General features: G+C 40.5%; 1 protein-coding gene across 1 annotated transcript; it reads left to right on the plus strand.

Annotated features, from left to right (window-relative positions):
• The first annotated feature begins 20,342 nt into the window (after positions 1-20,342).
• LOC141804287 (G-protein coupled receptor 35) lies at positions 20,343-21,230 on the plus strand. Its single transcript, XM_074688632.1, has one exon. The coding sequence runs from the start codon at positions 20,343-20,345 to the stop codon at positions 21,228-21,230; it is 888 nt and encodes a 295-aa protein (XP_074544733.1).
• Positions 21,231-21,983: the final 753 nt, after the last annotated feature.

Raw genomic sequence — 21,983 nt, forward strand, 5'->3', positions numbered from 1 at the left:
TGAACAAAGACTGTATAAAAACATGGACAGCACAACTGCTACCCTGAGCAAAGCCAAAACTTCAAAAGCCTCTTCAGTTAACGGGCTGTAATTTTCATGGGTTTCAACCACGCAACTAATCAGATAAAATTGGGCAATTTGTTGGACTGAGAGTCTGCTGGCAAAAAACAACCCATTCATTTTCTTAACAGCTTATCCTGTTGAGGGTCGCGGGTAGCTGGAGCCTATCCCAGCTGTCATTGGGCGAGACCCTGGACTGGTCCCTAGCCAATCACAGACAACCATTCACACACACACACCACACACCATGTTTTTGGACTGTGGGAGGAAGCTGGAGTACCCGAAGAGAACCCACGCATGCACGGGGAGAACATGCAAACTCCACACAGAAAGGCCCACCTGAGCCAAGCTGGGAATCAAACCAGTGACCTTCTTGCTGTGAGGCTGCAGCACTGATCATTGCCCCCCTGTGCAGCCAATGAACCAGTTCTTTTGAAATAAATAAGATATCTAGGTTTGTCTCCTTACACACTGTTGCCCGAAAAGTTAGATTAAAATATTGTCTGCCTCTTTCCATGAACTGATTGTTACAATCTGATTTATTATTACTACATAGAATAGAATAGAATTTTATTGTCATTGTAACAAGTACAACAAAATTGAAGTCACACCAGCAATCAAGAAAACAAAAGTAAGAAAGTGTATAGAAAGTGTAAAAAGGTCCATAAGAAAATAGATGATGACAGCTTGTCCATCATTGTCCAGTTCAGCCAGCCTCCACCTCCACAGGGTCCAGGACTGAGCTTCTTCAGCAGTCTGTTCAGTCTCTGTCTCCTGGATCCTGTCTGCTCACAGCAGGTGAAGCTCTTCCAACGTGGTGTTGGTGTCTGATGTTAGCTCCATTAGCCATGTCTGTGAATAGCATGATGCTACTCTGCCTTCTGGTATTCCTTCTGTTGCTGGGTTAGCACAGCTAGCTCGTCCATCCTATCGGAGATAGATCTTTCGTTCCCAATATTGATGGATGGAAGGACAGGTCCATGTCATCACTTCTTAGCTCACACCTGAGAACCAGCACATCGTCCTCACCTCCTTCTCCTCACCTTGTGGGAAGACATCAGGCCTTACACCAGTTAGCATTGACATGCTACAGGCTGCTAACAGCTGAGTTCATATATAAACAATACAGTCATAGTTACATGTAGGATCTCCAGACAAACACAGGAGAAAAAGTGGTAAAAATATCACTGAAGCCACAAAAAGTTTGGTGTCCATTACCAACAAATGAGCCATACAAAGTAATGATCCACTCCAAATACAAAGATTATGAAAAGGAGACGGAAAAAATTACAAGAAATGGACAAAGAAGAGTGAGCTGCTGCAAAAGGCAGCCATAGCCAACAGGGCGGCACCTAGCAACCATAGATAAAAAGCATGTCTTTTTAAAACTTAACTGATCAATCTATTACAAACATATCACAGTGAAAATTAATCCACAATTCATGTTTGCAAATCACATTGTTAATCCAACTTTATGGGCAACCGTTTGTATTTCCAAACTAAACTCAGCTTATCTGAAGGTCCTTCATGACACTTGAGCTCTATTATCACTTGATAAGAAAAACACAGGTTTAAGCTCCAATTGTTTTTGGCTTTACTAAAATAAGGTCATGTGATCTTATTGATCCCATGGTGCGAATTGTCATGGGGGTTTTCTTATGCTGAGTTGGCATGGGTTTTTTTTTTTTGGCTGCGTACCAGCTAGTCAGGCCCCCTCCTACTGCCCAAAGACATGCTTGTTGGGTTTTAAGGTGAGTGTGAACAGTGGTTTATCTTACATACTAATGTTTGACTAATGTCCATCCTGAGGTCAAGTGCACCTGACCTCAGGATTGTATCCAACGATAGCTGGTATTGGCTTCAACTCTACATGATCCTTGACCCCGTAAAAGCCTGACTCGTCAAAAAATAGCCAGAAAATCCTAATCCCTCAAACTGAGATGTTTTCTGACCATTTTAAGACAATTCACAAAAATGTTTGCATATCATTTTGTTTATGACATTTTTCTGTGTCATTTTTGACACATTGGGTGGTTTTGGCATCTTTATTGTGAAGTTTTTATTCAACATAATGTTTCAGTACAGAAAATACTTGTTTTTAAAAATGAGTTACAATTAAGATGTTATTCTTCAAAATTAGCAATGATTTTCTTGGAAAAAAATCAGTGTGGATGATGTCATGATGGCAGCCATATTTAAAAGGGGAAAAATATGACTCTAGCTACCAGTAGTGGAATGATAACCTTCAAGGGGTTGAAAACATTTCTTGAAACTTCTTTTTTTTTTTTTTTTTTTTTTTTTTTTTTTTTTTTTTTTACCAGGTAAACTGTTTATCATGTGGATGAGATAGAGGTCTTTGAAAGTCATTGGTCAAGTAGAAAAGCAGTCAAAGAGCACAGACCTAATGCTTTACTCCCTTTCAGCAGACTGTCTGCTACAATTTGGTGTTAGTTGCAGGTTTGTATGATAATTTGTTTCCTGACAGTGTTGAAAATTATGATGACCCAGTACATATTTCATATTCTGGATCTTAGTATCCAGAATATCACCAGGATCTGGATCCTACTTTTACATCTGTCAGAAATTATGGTGACCTTGTCTTGTATTGTTTTGCAAAGCAATCCAACCATTTATGGTGGAGTTATATACACATATGGTGAAAACAGCCCTATCTCACAATGATAAAGAATCCTTTAAAAAGTATCCTGGATCCAGACGGTGATCCAGATCACCTCCAAAATTTAATCACTTCTTCCTTATCCTATTTTGAAGATTTCCTGAAAATTTCATCAAGATCTGTTTGCTACTTTTTGAGTTATGTTGTTCACAGACAGACAAACAAACTCTCCCAAAAACATAACCTCCTTGGTGGAGGTAAATAGGATAAGTTTGGTGCTATAGGGCTAATTGGATAAACGTTACAGATAATGAATGGATGTATTATTGTTGTAACGTTCAGGATGTGCAGTTTTATAAACTTGTCAGAGTCAGTTTCATAACCAGCAAGAGCTCCTCACAGGAGCTTTAAATAAACACTAAAGGAGTATCATATTCTTTGGACGCTCATAGGGCTGATGAATAAAATCTCTGAATCCTGCTGGTAACAAAGTACAGAATGATCTGTTCAGCTTTAGTACATTGGCTCCTCTCTGCTCCTCCTGGGACTGGTTACATTATACAGAAACATGGATATCTTCAAGATGCAGGGACCCAAACACAAACAGTATGCGTGCATTTATTTCTCTGATTTTTTTAGATTTTCCACCCACCCACAAACGCCTCGCCAGCTCTCCGAACGTCAGGCAGGCTTTTTGTTGTTGTGCAGAAGGTCTTGTTGACGGTAACGGCAGAAGGTTTCTCCTGACTCAGATCAAAGTCGGCGCAGCCTTGTGACTCCCAAGGGTTGAATTTAAAGGCCTCGCTCACATCAAAGAGTCTTTGTAGGGATGAGGGACTAACTGTAACTGATTGGCTGCACATGGTTTCAGTGGGGCCCCGTGGCCGATCTCTTCGTCTGAGCTGCATCGACTCCTCACATTCCAGTGTGTCTTTATACCTGCTGTAATATAAATCATTTGGATGCATTCTTATAAAAACACGGATGTTTTAAACTGCATGCACAGTTCACAGCCTGAGCCTCCATCTCCTAATTTGTCCTTGTTTGTACATCACAGCTTTGTAAACACACACATGCTCATGCATAAGCACTGCACTGCGCTTGTTGGTTTGTTGAGATTACTTCAGGCTCCTGCCATCCACAGAGCTGTAATCCCTCTTCCCTCATTCAGTTAATCTCCCTGTTTTCTCCTCTCTGCCTGCACCATTAATCCCTCTCTTCCCTCTCTCCCTCCCTGCAGCTCTGTAATCTGGAGCTGTGAGCTTTGCTGCGTCACTAGGTCAGTGTGTCAGATTGAGTACAAACACTCTTCCTTCTCAACGAAATCCACTCTTTGACTCGCCTCCCTTCTGCATTCTCCTTCCATCTCGGCATGCTCTTTTTTCCTCATTTCTTTTTGTCCTCCCAGCTCCTGTTTCCAATCCACACTTGAGCACATCTGTTTCTATTTTTTGGTTTTTGGCTCATCTTATCTGTTTCATTTTTTACACACTTGAGAGTTTGATAAAGACTGCAGAACAAACGACATGAGTTCAATCATAGACCATTAAATACAGATTAATCTCACACTCCCTCAGCTTGCAGGATAAGCATGAACATATATTCTTGTGTTGTCTTTGGCGTTCATTAAACCCAGTTATGCCACTAAAGAAGAAGGTATTGTGGGGTTGCAGAAAAACACATTTATTGAGTTCTCATGAGATGAACTAAATGGTAGATGTTCATGGACAAAACCAGCCTCCCTTTGCATTTAATCACACCTCTTATACTTTTCTGTTTATTTTTAACCTCAGCCCCAGCCTTACCCATGGCAAGGCAATTAAAGCTGGATTTTCTCAGCATTAAAGGGCCCAAAACTGATTTTACTAATCAGATTTTTAATGAGTAATTGGATCCCACAAGAACACAAATGCAAATCCACTTATTTTAAGAAAGTGGGTTATTTTACCGCAGCAATTTCTCTGTCTTATTTTTTCCCTGCTTTCTTCTTGCTTATTTGAAGTAGGTGAAACATACTTTGTCTAATCAAGATTCTTCAACATTTGCACCAGGTGGAACATTGTTTAGTATCTATTGATGAAGCATATCTACACAGACCTGATTAAATTTATTTTATTTTTTTAACCCTTTATGACTGAACACACCAAGTCTGCCCGAGCATATCTTGACATTTTTACATACTAGTGTCATTTTTTTTGCATAAAACTTTTGCTTTACATCAATGCGACCCTTTTATCCCAAACTTTGAATATTTTTACCTATGTTTTGGGGAGTTTGTTTGTTTGTCTGTGAACAACATAACGGAAATTGTTACAAATGGATCTTAGTTAAATTTTCAGAAAATCTTCAAAATGGGATAAGGAAGAAGTGATTAAATTTGGTTGGTGATCTGGATCACCGTCTGGATCCAGGATATTTTTCAAGGATTCTTTATCATTGTAAGACAGGGCCATTCTCACCATATGTGTATATAACTCCACGATAAATGGTTGGATTGTTTTGCAAAACAAAACAAGACAAGGCCACCATTATTTCTGACAGATGTAAAAGTATGATCCAGATCCTGGTGATATTCTGGATACTAAGATCTGGAATATGAAATATGTACTGGGTCATCATAATTTTCAACACTGTCAGGAAACAAATAATTGTACAAACCTGCAACTAACACCAAATTGTAGCAGACAGTCTGCTGAAAGGGAGTATAACATTAAAGTAGGTCTAAAGTGTTGGTGACAATCACAATATGCTTGGTGGAAGTCTGAGCTCTCTGCCTGCTTTTCTAGTTGAGACTAATGTTTAGACCAACTAAATAAATTGTTAAAAGGTGTAACAAACCACATACACCTGTATCCCTAAAAAATGTGATGCCATGTGTTAAACTTGGGAAGTGATGTAAATGTTTTTATTGTTTATTCTTTATACTGGATTTCTGCAAAGACATTAGTGGAAGGAAAAAGAGCTCTGGGACATAAAAGTTTGACTCCCCCTGATTTTACAAGCAAAAAAAAACAAAAGGACAATCCATCGCATCTGTTTTCAAATCTCCATAACACTGGCATTACGCTCTATATTGTTTTAAGTATTCGTTTTAGAAAAATTTTACATGTGTGAATTGAAATTATTTGGTAATATAGTCTGTGTATCAATGTCATGGATGTTGAACATTCTACAGCAATACTTACATTTTCACGGTAAATGGACTTGGACTTGTGAAGCACGTTTCTCATCTTTTTGACTGCATCAAGCACTTTTACACCCCTGGTCACATTTATCCATTTATACACTGGTGGTAGAGTCTGGTATAGTAAGCGACCATCAGTAATAACTAATCTCATGCAAACACATTTACACCCTGCTTAAGACATTAGGGGTTCACTGTCTTCACATCTTTGCATGTGACTGTAGGAGCAGGGATCCAACCAAGCGGCAACCTCTGGTCTAAGAATGTGAGACAGTGCGGAAGTGCTAAAATCTGCTGTTCTCGAGTGTCTGCTTGAGGGCTGGCTCTATGAGTACCAGAAGTCACACACACACCAAGCCAAAAAAAAGCTGTTTTCAAAACAGAAATTAACCTATTTACAGCCTGGTTCAAAAAATGTCTCCTGTCTGAATCGCTAAGTTAACTATCAGCACACACTGTGCGAGGGGTGAATTTTTTTCTAACTCAACTGTTCAGAGGATATTAAGATCAGCTCAGGTCACGTGACTGACGACAGGCGCCCTATGGCTGTATGCGAAGCCCTTGCCACTTCCAATATGGCCGCAATTCCCTTTCAGAAACAGACAGGTGACGTCGAGGAGACTACATCCATGTTTTATACAGTCTATGGATCCAACCCACAACCTTCTGAACCGACTCTACCACCAAGCCACAGCTGCCTCACTAGATGAAATGTTTGTCTTTACATAACCAAATTCACATTGACTGCGTTCACACTGTTTGCATAAAACATCAGACCTGATTTTTTTACTCCAGCATATGCAGCTTTCAGCAAACACAATCACAGACATTGGCCTTTTGTATTTGCAGAGTAACCACAGCATTTTACTATCAGTGCACTCTGAACATTCAGTACCTGTTCAAGGGCTCTGTGCAGTGAGAGCCAAACAGAGGAAGATTAGCTCTTCTCTGTTTTCCCCTTCACAGATAGTCACATGAACCAAACAAACACACTCCTATTCAGAAACCCACTTCCTTTATAAAAACACGCAAGCGTGACATCTAGTCAGTTCAGATCCTTATGACATGTTGCCAAACTCAGGCTGCAAGCATGCACACACGCAGAGTCATCCTGCTTGGTTTCTACAGTGTGTCCAGACTTGTCTCGACAAACAGAATTAGCTGCAAATCTCCTGCTCTGACAGTCTCTGTCTCCTTTGAGTTGTCCTCTGTCACCTCTCCATTTCTCTCCTTCTTTGTTCCTGGTGAAGCAGGTTCAACGTCCACACCCACAGACGCATGAATAGAGGGAGGACTCAGCCGTGTTGACACAGTCACAATGCTGAGCCTCTAATTTAGCTGCTGCACGCTGAAAACAGTCCAGACTTATCAAACCTGTGCTCATAATCACTTACGATAACATTCAGCTTTGGATACGAGTGAGGACGTACTCCACAGCTTTTATCAACGTCAACTCAGTCACATAAATCTGATGCAAATACAAATATGGATGTGGTAACAGGACAAGGCGGTTTCCACGGCAACTGCCCAGTGTTTATCTCTGGTGTGACTCAACGTGCTCTGCCATGTGAGCATGACCCAGTTACACCAGGGTGAGTGTGATTGCACCCACACATGGGTGCACACAGGCACCACATGCGACCGCATACGTGATCCCACATGGACCCCGACGAGGTTGTGTTTTTGTGTCCTGTCTGCAGTAAACAGGGCCAGGGAGCACAGCCGGGTGGAGGGAGAAGAAAAACATTCCAGTTTCCTGCACAATCGCCTCCGCTGCGACTATTCTTGCTTCTGCCTCATATCATGCTGCTTCCTCCATGTTTGGCCCAATGACCTACATCTGGTGTGTGCCATGCGCAGGGCACTGCTGGAGAGTCACACACACCTTATCACGCTGCTTTTTCAACCCTCTGTGTTTGCTTTCATCCTCCCAAACCCTGTTCCCTTTCATTTTCTCATTTTCTATGTTCAATCCTACTCCAAATGATGTCACCATGGGGAGGTTGGAAAAAGTGCATAAGTCATCCTAGATACATGAGCTTCTCCTATTTTTTCTTTCCAGTTTTCACTTTTATTCAGCAGATTTATCTCGTCTGTGGCCAAGTTTTCACCACTTCAAGAACATTACACATTTCATACAGCATGCATATACATTTTTAACCACATATATCTCACCTCTGATGTTTTATCTTACCGAGATGAACGCTGCATTTTTCACACCAGGCATGGGTGAGATGTGGTAATTCAGTTCATACACTGTAAAACCGCCCAGATGACTCATCGCACAGCAGCCAGCAGGAGCAGAGACATCTAGCGTTGGGATCGTGGAACAACACTCTAAGCTTATGTAATACTTGGAGTTTGCTCTTTAGCATGCATATTTGATGATTTTCAGTCCATACTGTCAACAGAGCGTGCAGACACATGATAAGTCACAAGCTGAGCATTGTATTTGATTCAAAACAGCAGATGAATGCAGCGATTGTTGTCTGTCGTCTCTGCCACAAACAAATAAGGAAGAGATTTTATAAGAGTGTGTTCTCAGATCAAACACACTGCAATGGTGACATTTTCTGATGTGTATAACCACAGATTGACGACCACCTTGAACATTATGCAATAAGGCAGCTTTATGTAATCTGTCATCCCAACAAAAGTGGGGCCAAATCTTCGAGGCTCTGGCATTTAAACGGTCTCATATGGCGTGGCTGATTCATCAAAGTGGCCTGGCAGTTCTCAGAAAGTGCAAGTTGTCCCTGTTTTCCTGCTGATATGAGTTTGATTGATGCTGACTTTGAAGGTGTCATCATGTCATCGATGAAGTGGGAGACTGTGGTGTTTGGTGTAACAGGAGAGAATCAGACGGACCATGCAGAAAGTCTGCATTGCGTCACAGCAGGGAGCAGAGGAAAAAAGAAAGGAGATGGAGGAAGACAGGAGGGTGGGGGGGCACAGCCAGAGAAGAGAGGGGTGTGTCTTCACTGACCTAGTTAGAGCGATGGAAACCCCCCCCCACCTCCAACAACCCTCCACCGCCCGCCTTACAACTGACGTGTTAAGGGCACTTTCAAACAGTACCAGACGGACAGGAATGAAAGCAGAGATGCATGAAAAAACGAGACAGCACGACAGTGAGACAGAGACAGACCGGCTCTCAACCGAGGGTAAAGAAATCAACCAAGACTAGCAGACAAAATATATCAGAGATTTTCTACCAGATCATGGTCAATCTGGGAAATATCCCTGCGAAAACAGGATAAGCCTTGAGGGATCTAAAACAAATTAATGATAACAACAGAGCCCATCTGAAATATGGAGCTCCTTCATATCCTGTGCAATATTAGATTTCTGCCTTTATTTTCAGAGAAAAACATCTATGCTGCAGCTTTTAATAAAATCAGAGCTCCGCCACGTAATGCAATAACAGTAAAAACTACAAGCTGTAATTCCTAATAAACAGGATGCAATCTTACATTTCCTGAGCTCTTCAGGCTTCTCGTTGTAAACATCTGAGTATCAAGGCCGCTCTAATAGGAGATGTGTCAATTAGGTGGGTAAACATTCAGCACCAATGACAGCCTTTATACTTAATGAAGCCACTGCATCTCCAGGCGACTCTCACATTGATGGTCTCATTTAAACAGCCACTACCATACACTTAACCTTCTGTCTTCCCTCTTCAAGGATGACTTTCCCTTCCTCCGGCCCCCGTTTAATTTGGGAGACCGCAGTCTAATAAACGAAGCGAGAGGGTTAGGGCACGCCAAACCTTCCTGAAACCAAACTCTTTCAACTTAAAATAGATTTAAATATATGAAACACTCAGTTAAAGGGCAACTTTGTACTCAAAACCTTTCTGCTCTGTCATCTGTTTTTTGTGTCTTGTGTTCTCAACTGTTCCGCTAAGTCTGTCCAAAGATTTTTCCAAATCATATTTTCAGATTTCCATTCTCCCCTCTTGTTTTTAAAAGGCCTCCAGTCAACCACTCTGTTGGTGGTTTCCCTTTCCTCAACCTTTTCCTTCACTTGTAGAAGGAAATTTACTCTGTTTTGATGCTGAAGTCATCGTCTTTAGTGAAACAGTGAAGGAAGAGACTGGTCTTCTTATCTTTGCACTTTGCTCTCATTGGTAACCAGCCAAGTATTTTAAAACATCACTGATGTTGTTGAAATGGTGGATAAGCTGTCAGGTTTTTTGTTTGTTTTGTTTTTTAAACACAGTGTCTGTGCAGTACTTGATGCTTGGTTGGTATCAAGGGGCAACATCCAGTTGGTAAAAATGAAGCCTGTGTGGACACGCAAAAGTTCTGTTGCATTTCAGCCTCGCGGTCACACGTAAACGGCGTTTCGGCCGACCTAAAATGTAAACTTTTGAAAACAGCCTCCAGAGTGGGATTTTTCTGAAACACTGCTGACACCGTTGCTGTGTTGACAGTAATCCGGTGTTTTTAGTGGAGCGCGCGCATACAACAGGACAACAGTAACGTTGTGATGATCGTCGCAAACTACCAAGTTGTGCTTGTGCTGCTCAATCTGCTGAATCAGCTGACTGTCCTCATACAAAATGTGCATCTGTTGCTCCACTTTTGCTCTTAGTATCCCCCAATACACCAGATTAGAGGCTCAACTTTACTTCGGTGGAGAGCTCCAAAAAAGCGGCTTCTGGACAAGACAGTTGTAGCACCACCTACAGGCCTGGCATGCTTACTACAGCATTTTCAGTCCATCGGCGTTTCCGTGTAAACGCAGATTTTTTTTCTCTGCGTTTCAGCGTTTTCAGATGAAACGTTGTTGTGTAAACAGGGCCAGAGGGTTGCTGCAGAAAAACTGGAAGTCAGCCATAAAAACAGACTCTTGCAGCATTTAAAAGCATATTTAGAGCCTGGTTCAAAAATGGCTTGGGTCTAAAACGTTGATTTCACTATTGGCACACACTGTACGGTGAGTGAATTTTTTCTAAATCAGCAGTTTAGAAGTTATTTGGATCATTTGATTGTCCAATCAGAGGCACAGCTCAGGTCACGTGATTGGCGGGCGCCTGGTAGCTGTTCAAAGAATATTTCACAGCCGTGGTTATATCAAATGTCATTATATCATTTCAGGGTTTCAGGAACAGACGGGTGACATCGCAGAGGCTATGTTCATGTTTTATACAGTCTATGGTTGGTATGCTTTAAATTTTACTAAAATCCTCTGGAAGAAATGTTAAGCAGCAACTGAAACAACCTGAAACTAACTCATGTTAAACTCAACAACTATAGATGTGTTAGCATGCTGACAGAACCTTTCATGGTGTTAAAATGGAGAATATTTTCTTTTGTCAGTGCCTTTAACCATGACGTGTCAAACTTCTTTTATTGGTTTAATGAGACTCTGGAGGGTTTCTTTTTAAGGTAAAAAGAATAATACATACAGAGAGTTTAACAGTTTTATAAAATGTGAACGATGGTTTGTAAAGATATTTGGGAAATGCCACTGATTGCAATGTAGAAGTGCTCAAACCTGCAAATCCTCGAGTGACCACTTGAGGCTGACCCCAGGAGTACTGGAAGCACCCATAAAGAAAGCCAATCTTTTTATTATTTTTTTAACAATATTTTTGGGCTTTGTCATGCCTTTAATGTGATAGTAGAGGACAGTGGATAGAGTAGGAAAGGGGGTGAGAGTGGAGAGAAACATGCGGGAAATTGGCCGCAGGCTGGAATTAAACCTGGGCACCTGCGTGAGGGCAAACCTCATGCAGTGCGACCTTAACCTCTAGACCGTCTGGACTCCAGAAAAGCTGGTCTTGACAGAAAAAAAGAAATAAAGCCTGAATCAAAAAGATTTTTGGTCTGGATAGCCAATTTCTTTTACGGCCAACCCTATGCAGGGAAGAATTTTTTAATAAGTTCAGAAGATATTGAGATAACTCATTCTCAATGATGAGTTGCGCAGCTAACTTTACTGACAGATGGGAAATGAAGGTCCTAGCAATAAGGCTCAAAGCGCACCTCAACTCCTCTTTTCCTCAAACTAGCTTCACAGAAGTTAGGTTGGCATGACCATTTCCATCAGGGCATCTGGCGACGATAGGCTTCAAAACTCTTCTTAAGAATCAGCTCGATGACATCATGGAGACTATGTTCATATTATATAGTCAACGAAGTACACCGCTTGGCCATCCCTGCCATGTCAGACCTCCTCAACCAGAGCTCCATCCTTTATCAACATTCAGATTTATTCTAATCATTTCATGTGACACACCATTTCAAAACTACTGGAAAGTAAAAAAGTGACAAAGTCAGTCTCTCCCATTGTTTCTGTCTACCCTGTTGAGTTGGTCACAAGGCATTGCCTATATATCATAGATTTACCAATGTAGACCAGGTCTTCATGGAGGACCAATAAAATGACAAGAAAATCTCTCAACTTGTTGCTGAAGCTGTCCCTAAAGTCATTGTACACATTCATTTATTAGCTTTGAGCTTCTCATCAGCCTTGTTTTTCCTTTTCTTTCAACCCCGACCCAACCTACCCTGGTCTGAATGCCTGTGTGCTTCAAACCAGGACTCAATTTGCCCATCATTGTCTGTATTCAAATACATGAATCCGAGCTGGACCCATAAAGGTTATGAAGCTGATGATTCATCTAGTTCAATCTGGTCTCATGTGGCCAAAGTCCATGATTACTGCAGACAAGCAATTTCAGTAAATGTTTAGCTATCTGATTTCATAAACCCAAATGTTCAAATGATCATAACCTTAGGGTATATAAGATAAAAACGAAACATTCTTTACTAATGTCAGCATAATGTTTGATCAGTGTTCACTTCTTTCGTCTTGAAACTCTCAGTCTTAGTCACTCTGGTGCGGCATACACGCCCTCGGCCACGAACAAGTGAATCAGAGACCACAAGACAAACAAGCAGTTGATGTTGGACATGGTTACTGTATGCAAAAACAAAGCAAAACATGAGCAACGCACGCAGCCCCACAAAGCAGGGTGAGTGTCACAAACACAAACACTCTTTCCAGGAAGCCATTTGTTGCTCTGCTGCGCCCTTAGCGTCCAATCAAAGTCCTTTATTGTTGCATATTTAATGAGGACATAGGTTAACTAAATGAGAGGTTTGCAAAAAGCTGAAAGGAGGTAAACAACGTCTTTGAGTGTTACATATCTTTTTTTCCATTCTCAGTTTGTCATTTAACCCAGAACCATCTTTTCAAAGGTTTCTTTGTTCACAAAGTTTCAAACATGGAGTCTATGATGGTTAGATGTTATCAAGCTCAAAGGACTCGCAGGCTATTTTTGCAGCTCAGATGATGACAGCTGGAAAAATATGCTTGAGACAAACAGTCCCCCCACCATGGCTCACATAAAGACTCTGACACAATCTTTCCAAACCTTTACTCTCAAAAAGTTGGTTTCTCATCCATAGAAATGTTTTCTCTCCCCTGGTAGGCCAACAGAACCAAGTACTGACCAATGTCTCATCACAGTCTAGCCGCTAAAGGAGTGGAGAGGTTATGTTCGAAGTCGTGCCTGTTGCACAAAGACAAGATTTATACTACAATTTCCTTTTCTAGTCTGGCTTTGTCAGTGAAGCTCTTGACCTGTGCGCTCACCTCCGTTTCAGAGCACAGCTTGTTTTTTCCTTTTCACTGCTGCTGCTGGATTGTTGAATCACACAGAACACCTTTTTTTTTTTTTAAACTCAGAAATGAAGACACAGCAGCACTGTTTAATAACCATTCACTACCTTGTAAGATTTTCATGTAGTTAACTGGGACACCAATACACCACTTCGAAGCCTTCAGCCCACGACTGTCAGTTCCAGTTTTATCTGCATGTTCATTTGTTTCTAGTTCATTGGCCTATCAAGCAGAAACAAACAAATGTCACTTTGAAGCTACGTGATAAACTCTGTTTGTGGTTCACTGTTTAGCAGGTACCCCTTCCTCTTCTGGTTCCTACTTTTCACTTTAAGCCACAGCCTGACACCGAAACAGAAGAAACAACACAAAGTTAAAACTCTCACATTGGGCTTTGTGTAGAGGATTTGCCGATAGCTTCACGTCAGTTCAACAGAGTTCATGAAAAGGTGAAAATCTGATTTGGTAAGTTAGCTTTTTGTTTTGTGATTCTAATCAAAGAGTAATTCAATGTTTTTTGGGGGGTTATCCATTGATGTGACCGTAAACTCTTGAGAATTATTAACACATGACACCAGTTATATTCTCACTCTTTCTGTTTTTACTTTGTTTTCTCTCACGTCTTGTAATAATGGCCGCTTGTTGCGACCCCAACTTTTCTATTGAGAAGCCAAGATACTGATACTAGCATTACATGATCAACAATAGATGATTAAAGAAAGCAGACCACAACGGCTAGTTCTTCTTTAAAAACAACAAAGCAGCCATCAAATCTTATTTTTAAGTATGAAAAAGAGAAGTTAACATTATTTTGAGAAGTTTTATAAATATCAAAAATACTTGTATGTCCAAAGACAGTTTTGGTTGCTCCAATTGTTCAAATTGTCTGTATTTTATTTCAATTTTATTTTATTTTTTCTGAAAATCTGAACACTTTAAAGAACAGAAAGTGAAACCATGTGGGGGGAAAACACGACACATTAACTAATGAAATAAATGATGAGGATGCACAAGATTGTTGCCAGAGCATCAGAATTGGCTGGTAAAGGTTTAAAAGTTTATTTTTGGTATAGGAAGATGTTAAAATTTTCTACAGACATGTAAACAGATGTATTGATACATCAATCCTGCACACGCGATTACAACTTAAGCGCCAAGGTAGCTTGAATGTTTAATCGAGAACCAGTCAAAAGTTTGGGAACACTCTCTCATTGCGTGTTTTTTCTTTATTTTCACTATTTCACACACTGTAGATTATTAATGAACACATCAAAATTATGACCGATCATATTAACCTCCACCAAGGAGGTTCTGTTTTTGGGAGCGGTTATCTGTGAACAACATAACTCAAAAATCAACAAACAGATCTTGATTAAATTTTCAGGAAATGCTCAAAATGGGATAAGGAGGAAGTGATCAAATTTTGGAGGTGATCCAGATCACCGTCTGGATCCAGGACTTTTTTATAGGATTCTTTATCATTGTGAGATAGGGCCGTTTTCACCATATGTGTATAACTCCATGATAAATGGTCAGATTGTTTTGCAAAACAAAACAAGACAAGGTCACCATAATTTCTGACAGATGTAAAAGTACGATCCAGATCCTGGAAATATTCTGGATACTAAGATCAGGAATATGAAATATGTACTGGGTCATCATAATTTTCAACACTGTCAGGAAACAAATTATCATACAAACCTGCAACTAACACCAAATTGTAGCAGACAGTCTGCTGAAAGGGAGTATAACATTAAAGTAGGACTAAAGTGTTGGTGACAATCACAGTATGCTTGGTGGAGGTCTGCGCACTCTGATTGCTTTTCTAGTTGGAGTTATGTTGCCAAAAAAGTGTTTTATTTTGTAGATTCTTGAAAGTAGCCACGGTATCTCGGTATCCTCTTGTCTGCGTCATGATGTCGTCACTTTCAATGGTTTTCCGACAGTCAAAAAAGAGTTCCCAGGGGTGCTGAGTACTTGCTGACTATCTTTCCTACACTCTGTAATCAAACTCACAGCAAACCATCTCAATGTGGGTTTAGGTTGAGTGATTGTTGAAGCCATATCATCAAACAAAGCCCTCCATCACTCTCCTTCTTGGTCAAATATCTTTTACACAGCATGGACATGTGTTTGGGGTCATTGTCCTGTTGAAAAACAAAAGATGGTCCCGCCCCTTAACAGGAGTGCTAGATGAAAATGCATGTTGCCGGAGAATATAGCGTTAACCATGCTGTGGTTTGATTTTTGAATAAATAAACTAACAGTGTCGCCCGCCAAGCATCCCCACACCATCACACCTCCTCCTTCTCCATGATTCATGGTGAGAACTACGCACGCACAAAGCGTCCGCTCACCTTCTCTGTGTCTCACAAAGACCAAAAGTCTCAAATTAGATCTGCAGATTTCCACCAGTCTAATGTTCATTTCTTGTGTTTTTTGGCCCCAAACAACTCTCTTCTACTTGATGTTGGTCTTCCTCGGTAGTGACTTCTTTGCAGCAAATTGACCATGAAGGCCTGATTCATGCAGCCTCCTATGAACAGTTGATGCTCAGATGTGTCCGCCACTTGAACTCTGCAAAGTATTAATGTGGTCTATGATCTAAACACTGTTAATTTGCGGTTTCTGAGGCTGCTAACTCGAATAAATGTATCCTCTGCAGCTGACATAACCCTTGGTCTTCTTTGCCTGGTGCAAAAGAATCAGAATCAGATTTGTTGCCAAGTAGATTTTTACATCACAAAGAATTTGTCTTGGTCTGTTGGTACAAATAATTAAATACACAGGCTTGATAAATTTATGTTAAGAGTATAAAAGACAAGAGTGTTTTGCATGCAAATATAAAAAATATAAAATATAAGCAAAAATATGAAGATGTGAAGATTGATCAACATATGTACAGGATAACTGTCAAGTGGGAGTTGTGATGATAACTCAAATAAGCAGCTGTGCACAATGTAAACAACAAGTATCTCTGCAGGATGGGTCAGTGGGGGTCAGGGGCCTTGTTGATGGGACTGGCTGCAGAAAAATCCTCATGAAATCCAGTTTCATCATAGCTTTTAATGGTTTTTATAGCTGCACTTTAAGTTTATATTCAAAATTCTTAAAATTTTTAAAATTGACTGACCTTCATGTCTTAAAGTAATGATGATTTGTTGTTTCTTGAAAAGAGGTTCTCACTATACCCAATTTTTAAGTCCTTACACAACTGATGGTCTCTAACACATCAAGAACACATTAAAGATGCTATGAAGATGATCTGTTTTGATTGCTCTCCCTCGTCACCTTGTGGCCCCGAGTCTCCGCACACTGTCCTAAATTACTCTCGGCGAGGTGTGTGTTTGTTTTGGAATTAAATGGAGATCGGGTCGAAACAAATTTTCTTTGTACATAACTTTTTACCGGTTACAACATGCTGAGGTAAGGGACTTATCAGTACAGTTATGCTACAGTTTGAAACATGACGACAAGCAAATGTTGAATCAGCCGCCTAATGTTAGCAACATCATCAGCCCCGTGCTCCAATGTAACTGTAGGCTAAAGTGACAAGTAAACACTGTCAGTTTGTAAGTAGTAAAGTAGCTGTTTATATTTAGCATAGCTGGCAGCCTGGTGCTCTAAGACATGTCTGTAATGTGTAACATCAGTAAATCCTGGTTAGCTATGCGCTGCCAGTCATCTACCAATCAGAGCTAACGTAACCTCACTCTTCATTTTATTGATAGACTCTCAAGTTTGAATAGACCACTGCAGAATAACTGCTGACTGTGGGTTGGAATGAACATTATCACTAACAGTTTGGCCCCTGTGTTATGGAGTGATACAGCCAGAGCTGAAGGCTAATTAGCCTTTAGCTCAGGCTGTATCACTCCCCCGTTTATCTTTCTTTTGCTCTTCTGTCCTTTTTCTGTCTGACAGTTAGGCTCCAGTGTCCACCATCACAACAAAATTAATCACAGAAATTGTTTTTAGCAGAGAACTACTAAACTTTGTCAGCTGGTGTGGTGTTGGCATAGAGACCTAGACGTGCCGTAAATCAACCTGGTCCTGGTCGTCAACTGGAAGCTAAGAAGTAGCAATTTAAAACAACCTGTAACCTGAAATATTGGCATTGATAATCTCATTTTAAAGTGTGGATTGCAAAGAGGCATATATCTGGAAGGGAGACTTTTTCAAGACTACTTTCAAACTCTTCACAGCCCTTTAATGACACATGTAAACTGTGACTTTGAAAACTATGGAAGGTGACGATTTCATGAGGCTGATTGAGAGAATACCACGCTATGCTGTCATCAAAGGAACAGTGCCTACTTTGAATAATCAATAAAAAACATATTTTGGATGTCCTCGGTTTTAATCCAAAACTTATAAAAAGATAAGCAAATAAAGAAAAAAAAAACATTAAAAGTAAAGATGTTTCCAGACTTGTGAACAACACTGGTTTGAAGTGCTGCAAGCAGACATTTTACAACACTTGTAAAGTGAAGGTGATGTGAGGAGGAGTAACACAACGCCACTTTTAACACCACTACTGTAAACATACACCTTTACAACCATCACCTGTAGCACCAAGAATTTCTGAAAAGCAAGAAGGAAAATGTTGAAATCCCCCCAGTGCCCATCACTGTGACGAGGATCGTCTTAGCATGGTACAGTCACTTATGCTCAAGCGCAAGCAAGAATATAATATAATATACCACATGGACACAGTATGTTATGTCATGGATACAGTTAAATGCAGTGTTTGCTCCTGTGATGAGTTTCTAGTGGATACTGAAATAAAATGAATACACCTCTGTATGACCTGCAAACAAGACAATCAGCATAAAAAGCCACAGCGAGAGCAACTGCTGCTGAGCTTTTGTTAACATCTAAACCACAGCAGCAAGGTGGGAGGCTCAAGGATAAACAACTCTCAAGAGACTTTCTTTTTGCAATAATGTTGTTGATGAAAGCTACAATTTAGATAAAATAAAAATTACTTGCTTTTTTACTGGACAAACTCTACCAAAGGGTAAGAGTTGTCATTTGTCCAGAATTAAAGGGGCATCAAAACTGACCTAAACCAGCAATTCCTCACAGGAGCTTTAACTTCAGTCAACAACTCAAGACATTTTTTTTTCTTTTTGCAAGATTCCTATTGTGACTCATGTCGAGTTTTGGGGGCAACGAGTTACAACGTAATGCTTTACAGTAGTTACACTACTTTTTGGGGTAAAAATTAGTATAACTACTGAACTACTGTTACTACTGAAAATACAGCAACAAAAAGAAGTTCCTTTTTTAGTTGGGCGCAACATTACTTGTCCCAGGGACCGATTTGACAGCAATACTGCCTCAGCTGCGTGCATGCGCAATAGAAGCGGACTCTCATTTCACACCGAAGCTGGTTCTCCCAATAGCATGGGGAGAGCAGTCAGTCATCATGGCATATTTTTTTCTTGTCAAGCGCTCTGTGGCATTTTTCAAAATAAAGAGCACAAGAGAATAACCTGATATGTCCTCCATAGTAGAACTTAATGTAGACCTATGCACAATTAGGAAATGAGATGGGGTTCTGTCCAAAGTTGAGCACCATAAAAGTAATGTAAAAATAACAAATAGTATAGAATAGAATAGAACTTTATTGTCATTGTAACAAGTACTACGAAATTGAAGTCACAGCAGCAATCAAGAAAAACAAATGTAAGAAAGTGTATAGAAAGTGTAAAAAGGTCCATAAGAAAATAGATGATGACAGCTTGTCCATCATTGTCCAGTTCAGCCAGCCTCCACCTCCACAGGGTCCAGGACTGAGCTTCTTCAGCAGTCTGTTCAGTCTCTGTCTCCTGGATCCTGTCTGCTCACAGCAGGCGAAGTTCTTCCAATGTGGCGTTGGTGTCTGATGTTAGCTCCATTAGCCATGTCTGTGAATAGCATGATGCTACTCTGCCCTCTGGTATTCCCTCTGTTGCTGGGTTAGCACAGCTAGCTCGTCCATCTCATTGGAGATAGATCCCACGTTCCCAACAACGATGGATGGAAGGACAGGTCCATGTCGTCACTTCTTAGCTCACACCTTAGAACCAGCACGTCGTCCTCACCTCCTTCTCCTCACCTTGTGGGGAAACATCGGGCCCTGCACCAGTTAGCATTGACATGCTACAGGCTGCTAACAGCTGATTTCACATGTAAACAATGCAGCCATGGTTACATGTAGGATCTCCAGACAAACACAGGAGAAAAAGTAGTAAAAATATCACTGAAGCCACAAAAAGTTTGTTGTCCATGACCAACAAATGAGCCATTCAAAGTAATGATCCACTCCAAATACAAAGATTACAAAAAAGAAATGAAAAAATTCCAAGAATCGGACAAAGAAGAGAGAGCTGCTGCAAAAGGCAGCCATAGCCAACAGGGCGCCACCTAACAAAAGTAGCGTAGTAGTAGCCTAGTAGCATAAAAAGTTTCTTTCCATAGAGGGTAACTAAGCACAGTAGAGGACTGCTTTTTCCATAAGGAACATGTAACAAGTAAAAACTACTTTTTAAAAGTAACCTCCCCAAAACTGTTCATGTCAGAGATTTAAAACTTAATGCACGTACTGCTCTCCAAAGCAGAATAAAAAATGTGTGGCAGCAAAACTAATTCTGTTAGAATAGACTTAAAGGAATTTAAACTTTTCCAAAGCTGTACTGAATAACAAAGAAACAAAAGGGTGTGTGTGTGTGTGTGTGTGTGTGTGTGTGTGTGTGGATGCGTGTGTGTGTGTGTGTGTGTGTGTATCTTATGCAATGCCTGTGTTTGCATCTCATTTTTCTAAACTAACATACACTAATCATGTTTGCAGGTAACCTCAGTATGTGCACTAACACCACCAACACCACCAGCACACTGGAAACTCTCCAAGGTGTGGCTTACTGTCCATTGTTGTTGTTTGGTCTTCTCCTCAACGCTGCGGCTCTGTGGGCCTCCTACACCCAGCGGGCATCCTGGACAGACACCCACATCTACATACTAAACTTGGTTGCAGCTGACTCTGCCCTCATCTTCTTCCTTCCCTTAAGGATCTATGATTCTTTCTCATGCCTGCCCAAGAACTACTTTTGTACGTTCCTTGTCAACACACATTACATCAACATGTACGCCAGCATTTTCACCTCAACAGCCATCAGTGTGCATCGATACCTGGTTGTAAGGTTCCCGCTGCGTGCCAGAGCATGGAGGAAGAGGAAAATGACTGCTTTTGCTGTTTGTTTGGCTATTTGGGTGTTTGTGTTGACAATATGTGCCATTTTCAGAGAGGAGAACTACCCTGACAAGCTATGCTCTTGTTTTGAAAGATGCAAAAATCAGGGTATTACCCTACAGTTTGGGTTCATGCTGGTCTTTGCAGGCTTCCTTCTTCCACTCTTGACCGTTGTTTTCTGTTCCAGTCAGATCTTAAGTATTCTGTTAAAAGACAAAAACACCAAGTCAGGAAAGAGGAAGAGTTCAATCAGCATTGTAACAGCAAACATGGTTGTGTTTATCTTCTGCTACACACCCATTCACATCAGGTTTGCAGTCCTCAGCTTTGGCACACCACCTTCAGATCCCCTGTCAGAACATCTGTTTTTGTCTATATCTGAATGGATCGCCGCTTCAAACTGCTGCCTTGACTCCATCAGCTACTATTTCTTATTGAAAAAGATAACTTACCGCATGGAGTCCTCTGATGCACCCAGAGCCAGTCAAACAGCTGAATGATGGGTAGTGTGGCTCTCAGCTTTAATTCACAAATAGTATAAAGTAAAAGTAGGAGAAACATTTTTCAGTTTTGGTTGGTCCCCTGTTTGAATGACTTGTTTTTTTATTCTGGAGATAAAAGACTCCATGAGACTTACTGTGGTAGCAATCACAGGTCAGTCATAGTGTTGGGTATCTTTCACATTTGAAACGTTATGGTACCAATTTTCGGTACTTTTGTGTGTGTTTATGTGGAAATAAATATTCATTTGTTTAATAACAAAATCTCAAAGTTTTTTTTTTCTTCTAAATTTAGCATAATTCCAGAGTTGTCAAGTAACTAAGTAAGAAGACTTTGTTACCTTACTTGAGTAAAAATTTGGGGTATCTATACTTTACTTGAGTAATTATTTTTTAGCCAACTTTTTGCTTCTACTTCTCAGATTTTCAGACAAATATCTTTACTTTCTACTCCTTACATTTTAAAATTGCCTGTTTCATTCCAGCTTGTTCAAAAAGACAGCAAAAAAAAGTAAAAACCTATCCTAAAATTGCTGAAATGGCATTATCTGGAAAGAGTGAATTTGATTGTGGATGGATGAGATGTATAAATGTAAAACCATTCCAACACCCTATTGGTTTGTACACAATCCATCACACCTGCACATGACACAAATCACGCCACTCTTCAGCAACGACATAACAGACGTAAGTAGTATAGGATGAAGATGTCTGTGGCAGAGACTCAGGAGGGGGGATGAACTATATTAACTA

The sequence above is a fragment of the Halichoeres trimaculatus genome, unplaced genomic scaffold (genome assembly GCF_033239565.1).
Source record: "Halichoeres trimaculatus isolate MK-OKI-2021-1 unplaced genomic scaffold, fHalTri1.1 fHalTri1_scaffold_15, whole genome shotgun sequence".
Classification (NCBI taxonomy): domain Eukaryota; kingdom Metazoa; phylum Chordata; class Actinopteri; order Labriformes; family Labridae; genus Halichoeres; species Halichoeres trimaculatus.

Bases quoted from the DNA above. Each gene is read 5' to 3' on its own strand.
- LOC141804287 (XM_074688632.1), top strand. From the start codon at position 20,343: ATGTGCACTAACACCACCAACACCACCAGCACACTGGAAACTCTCCAA.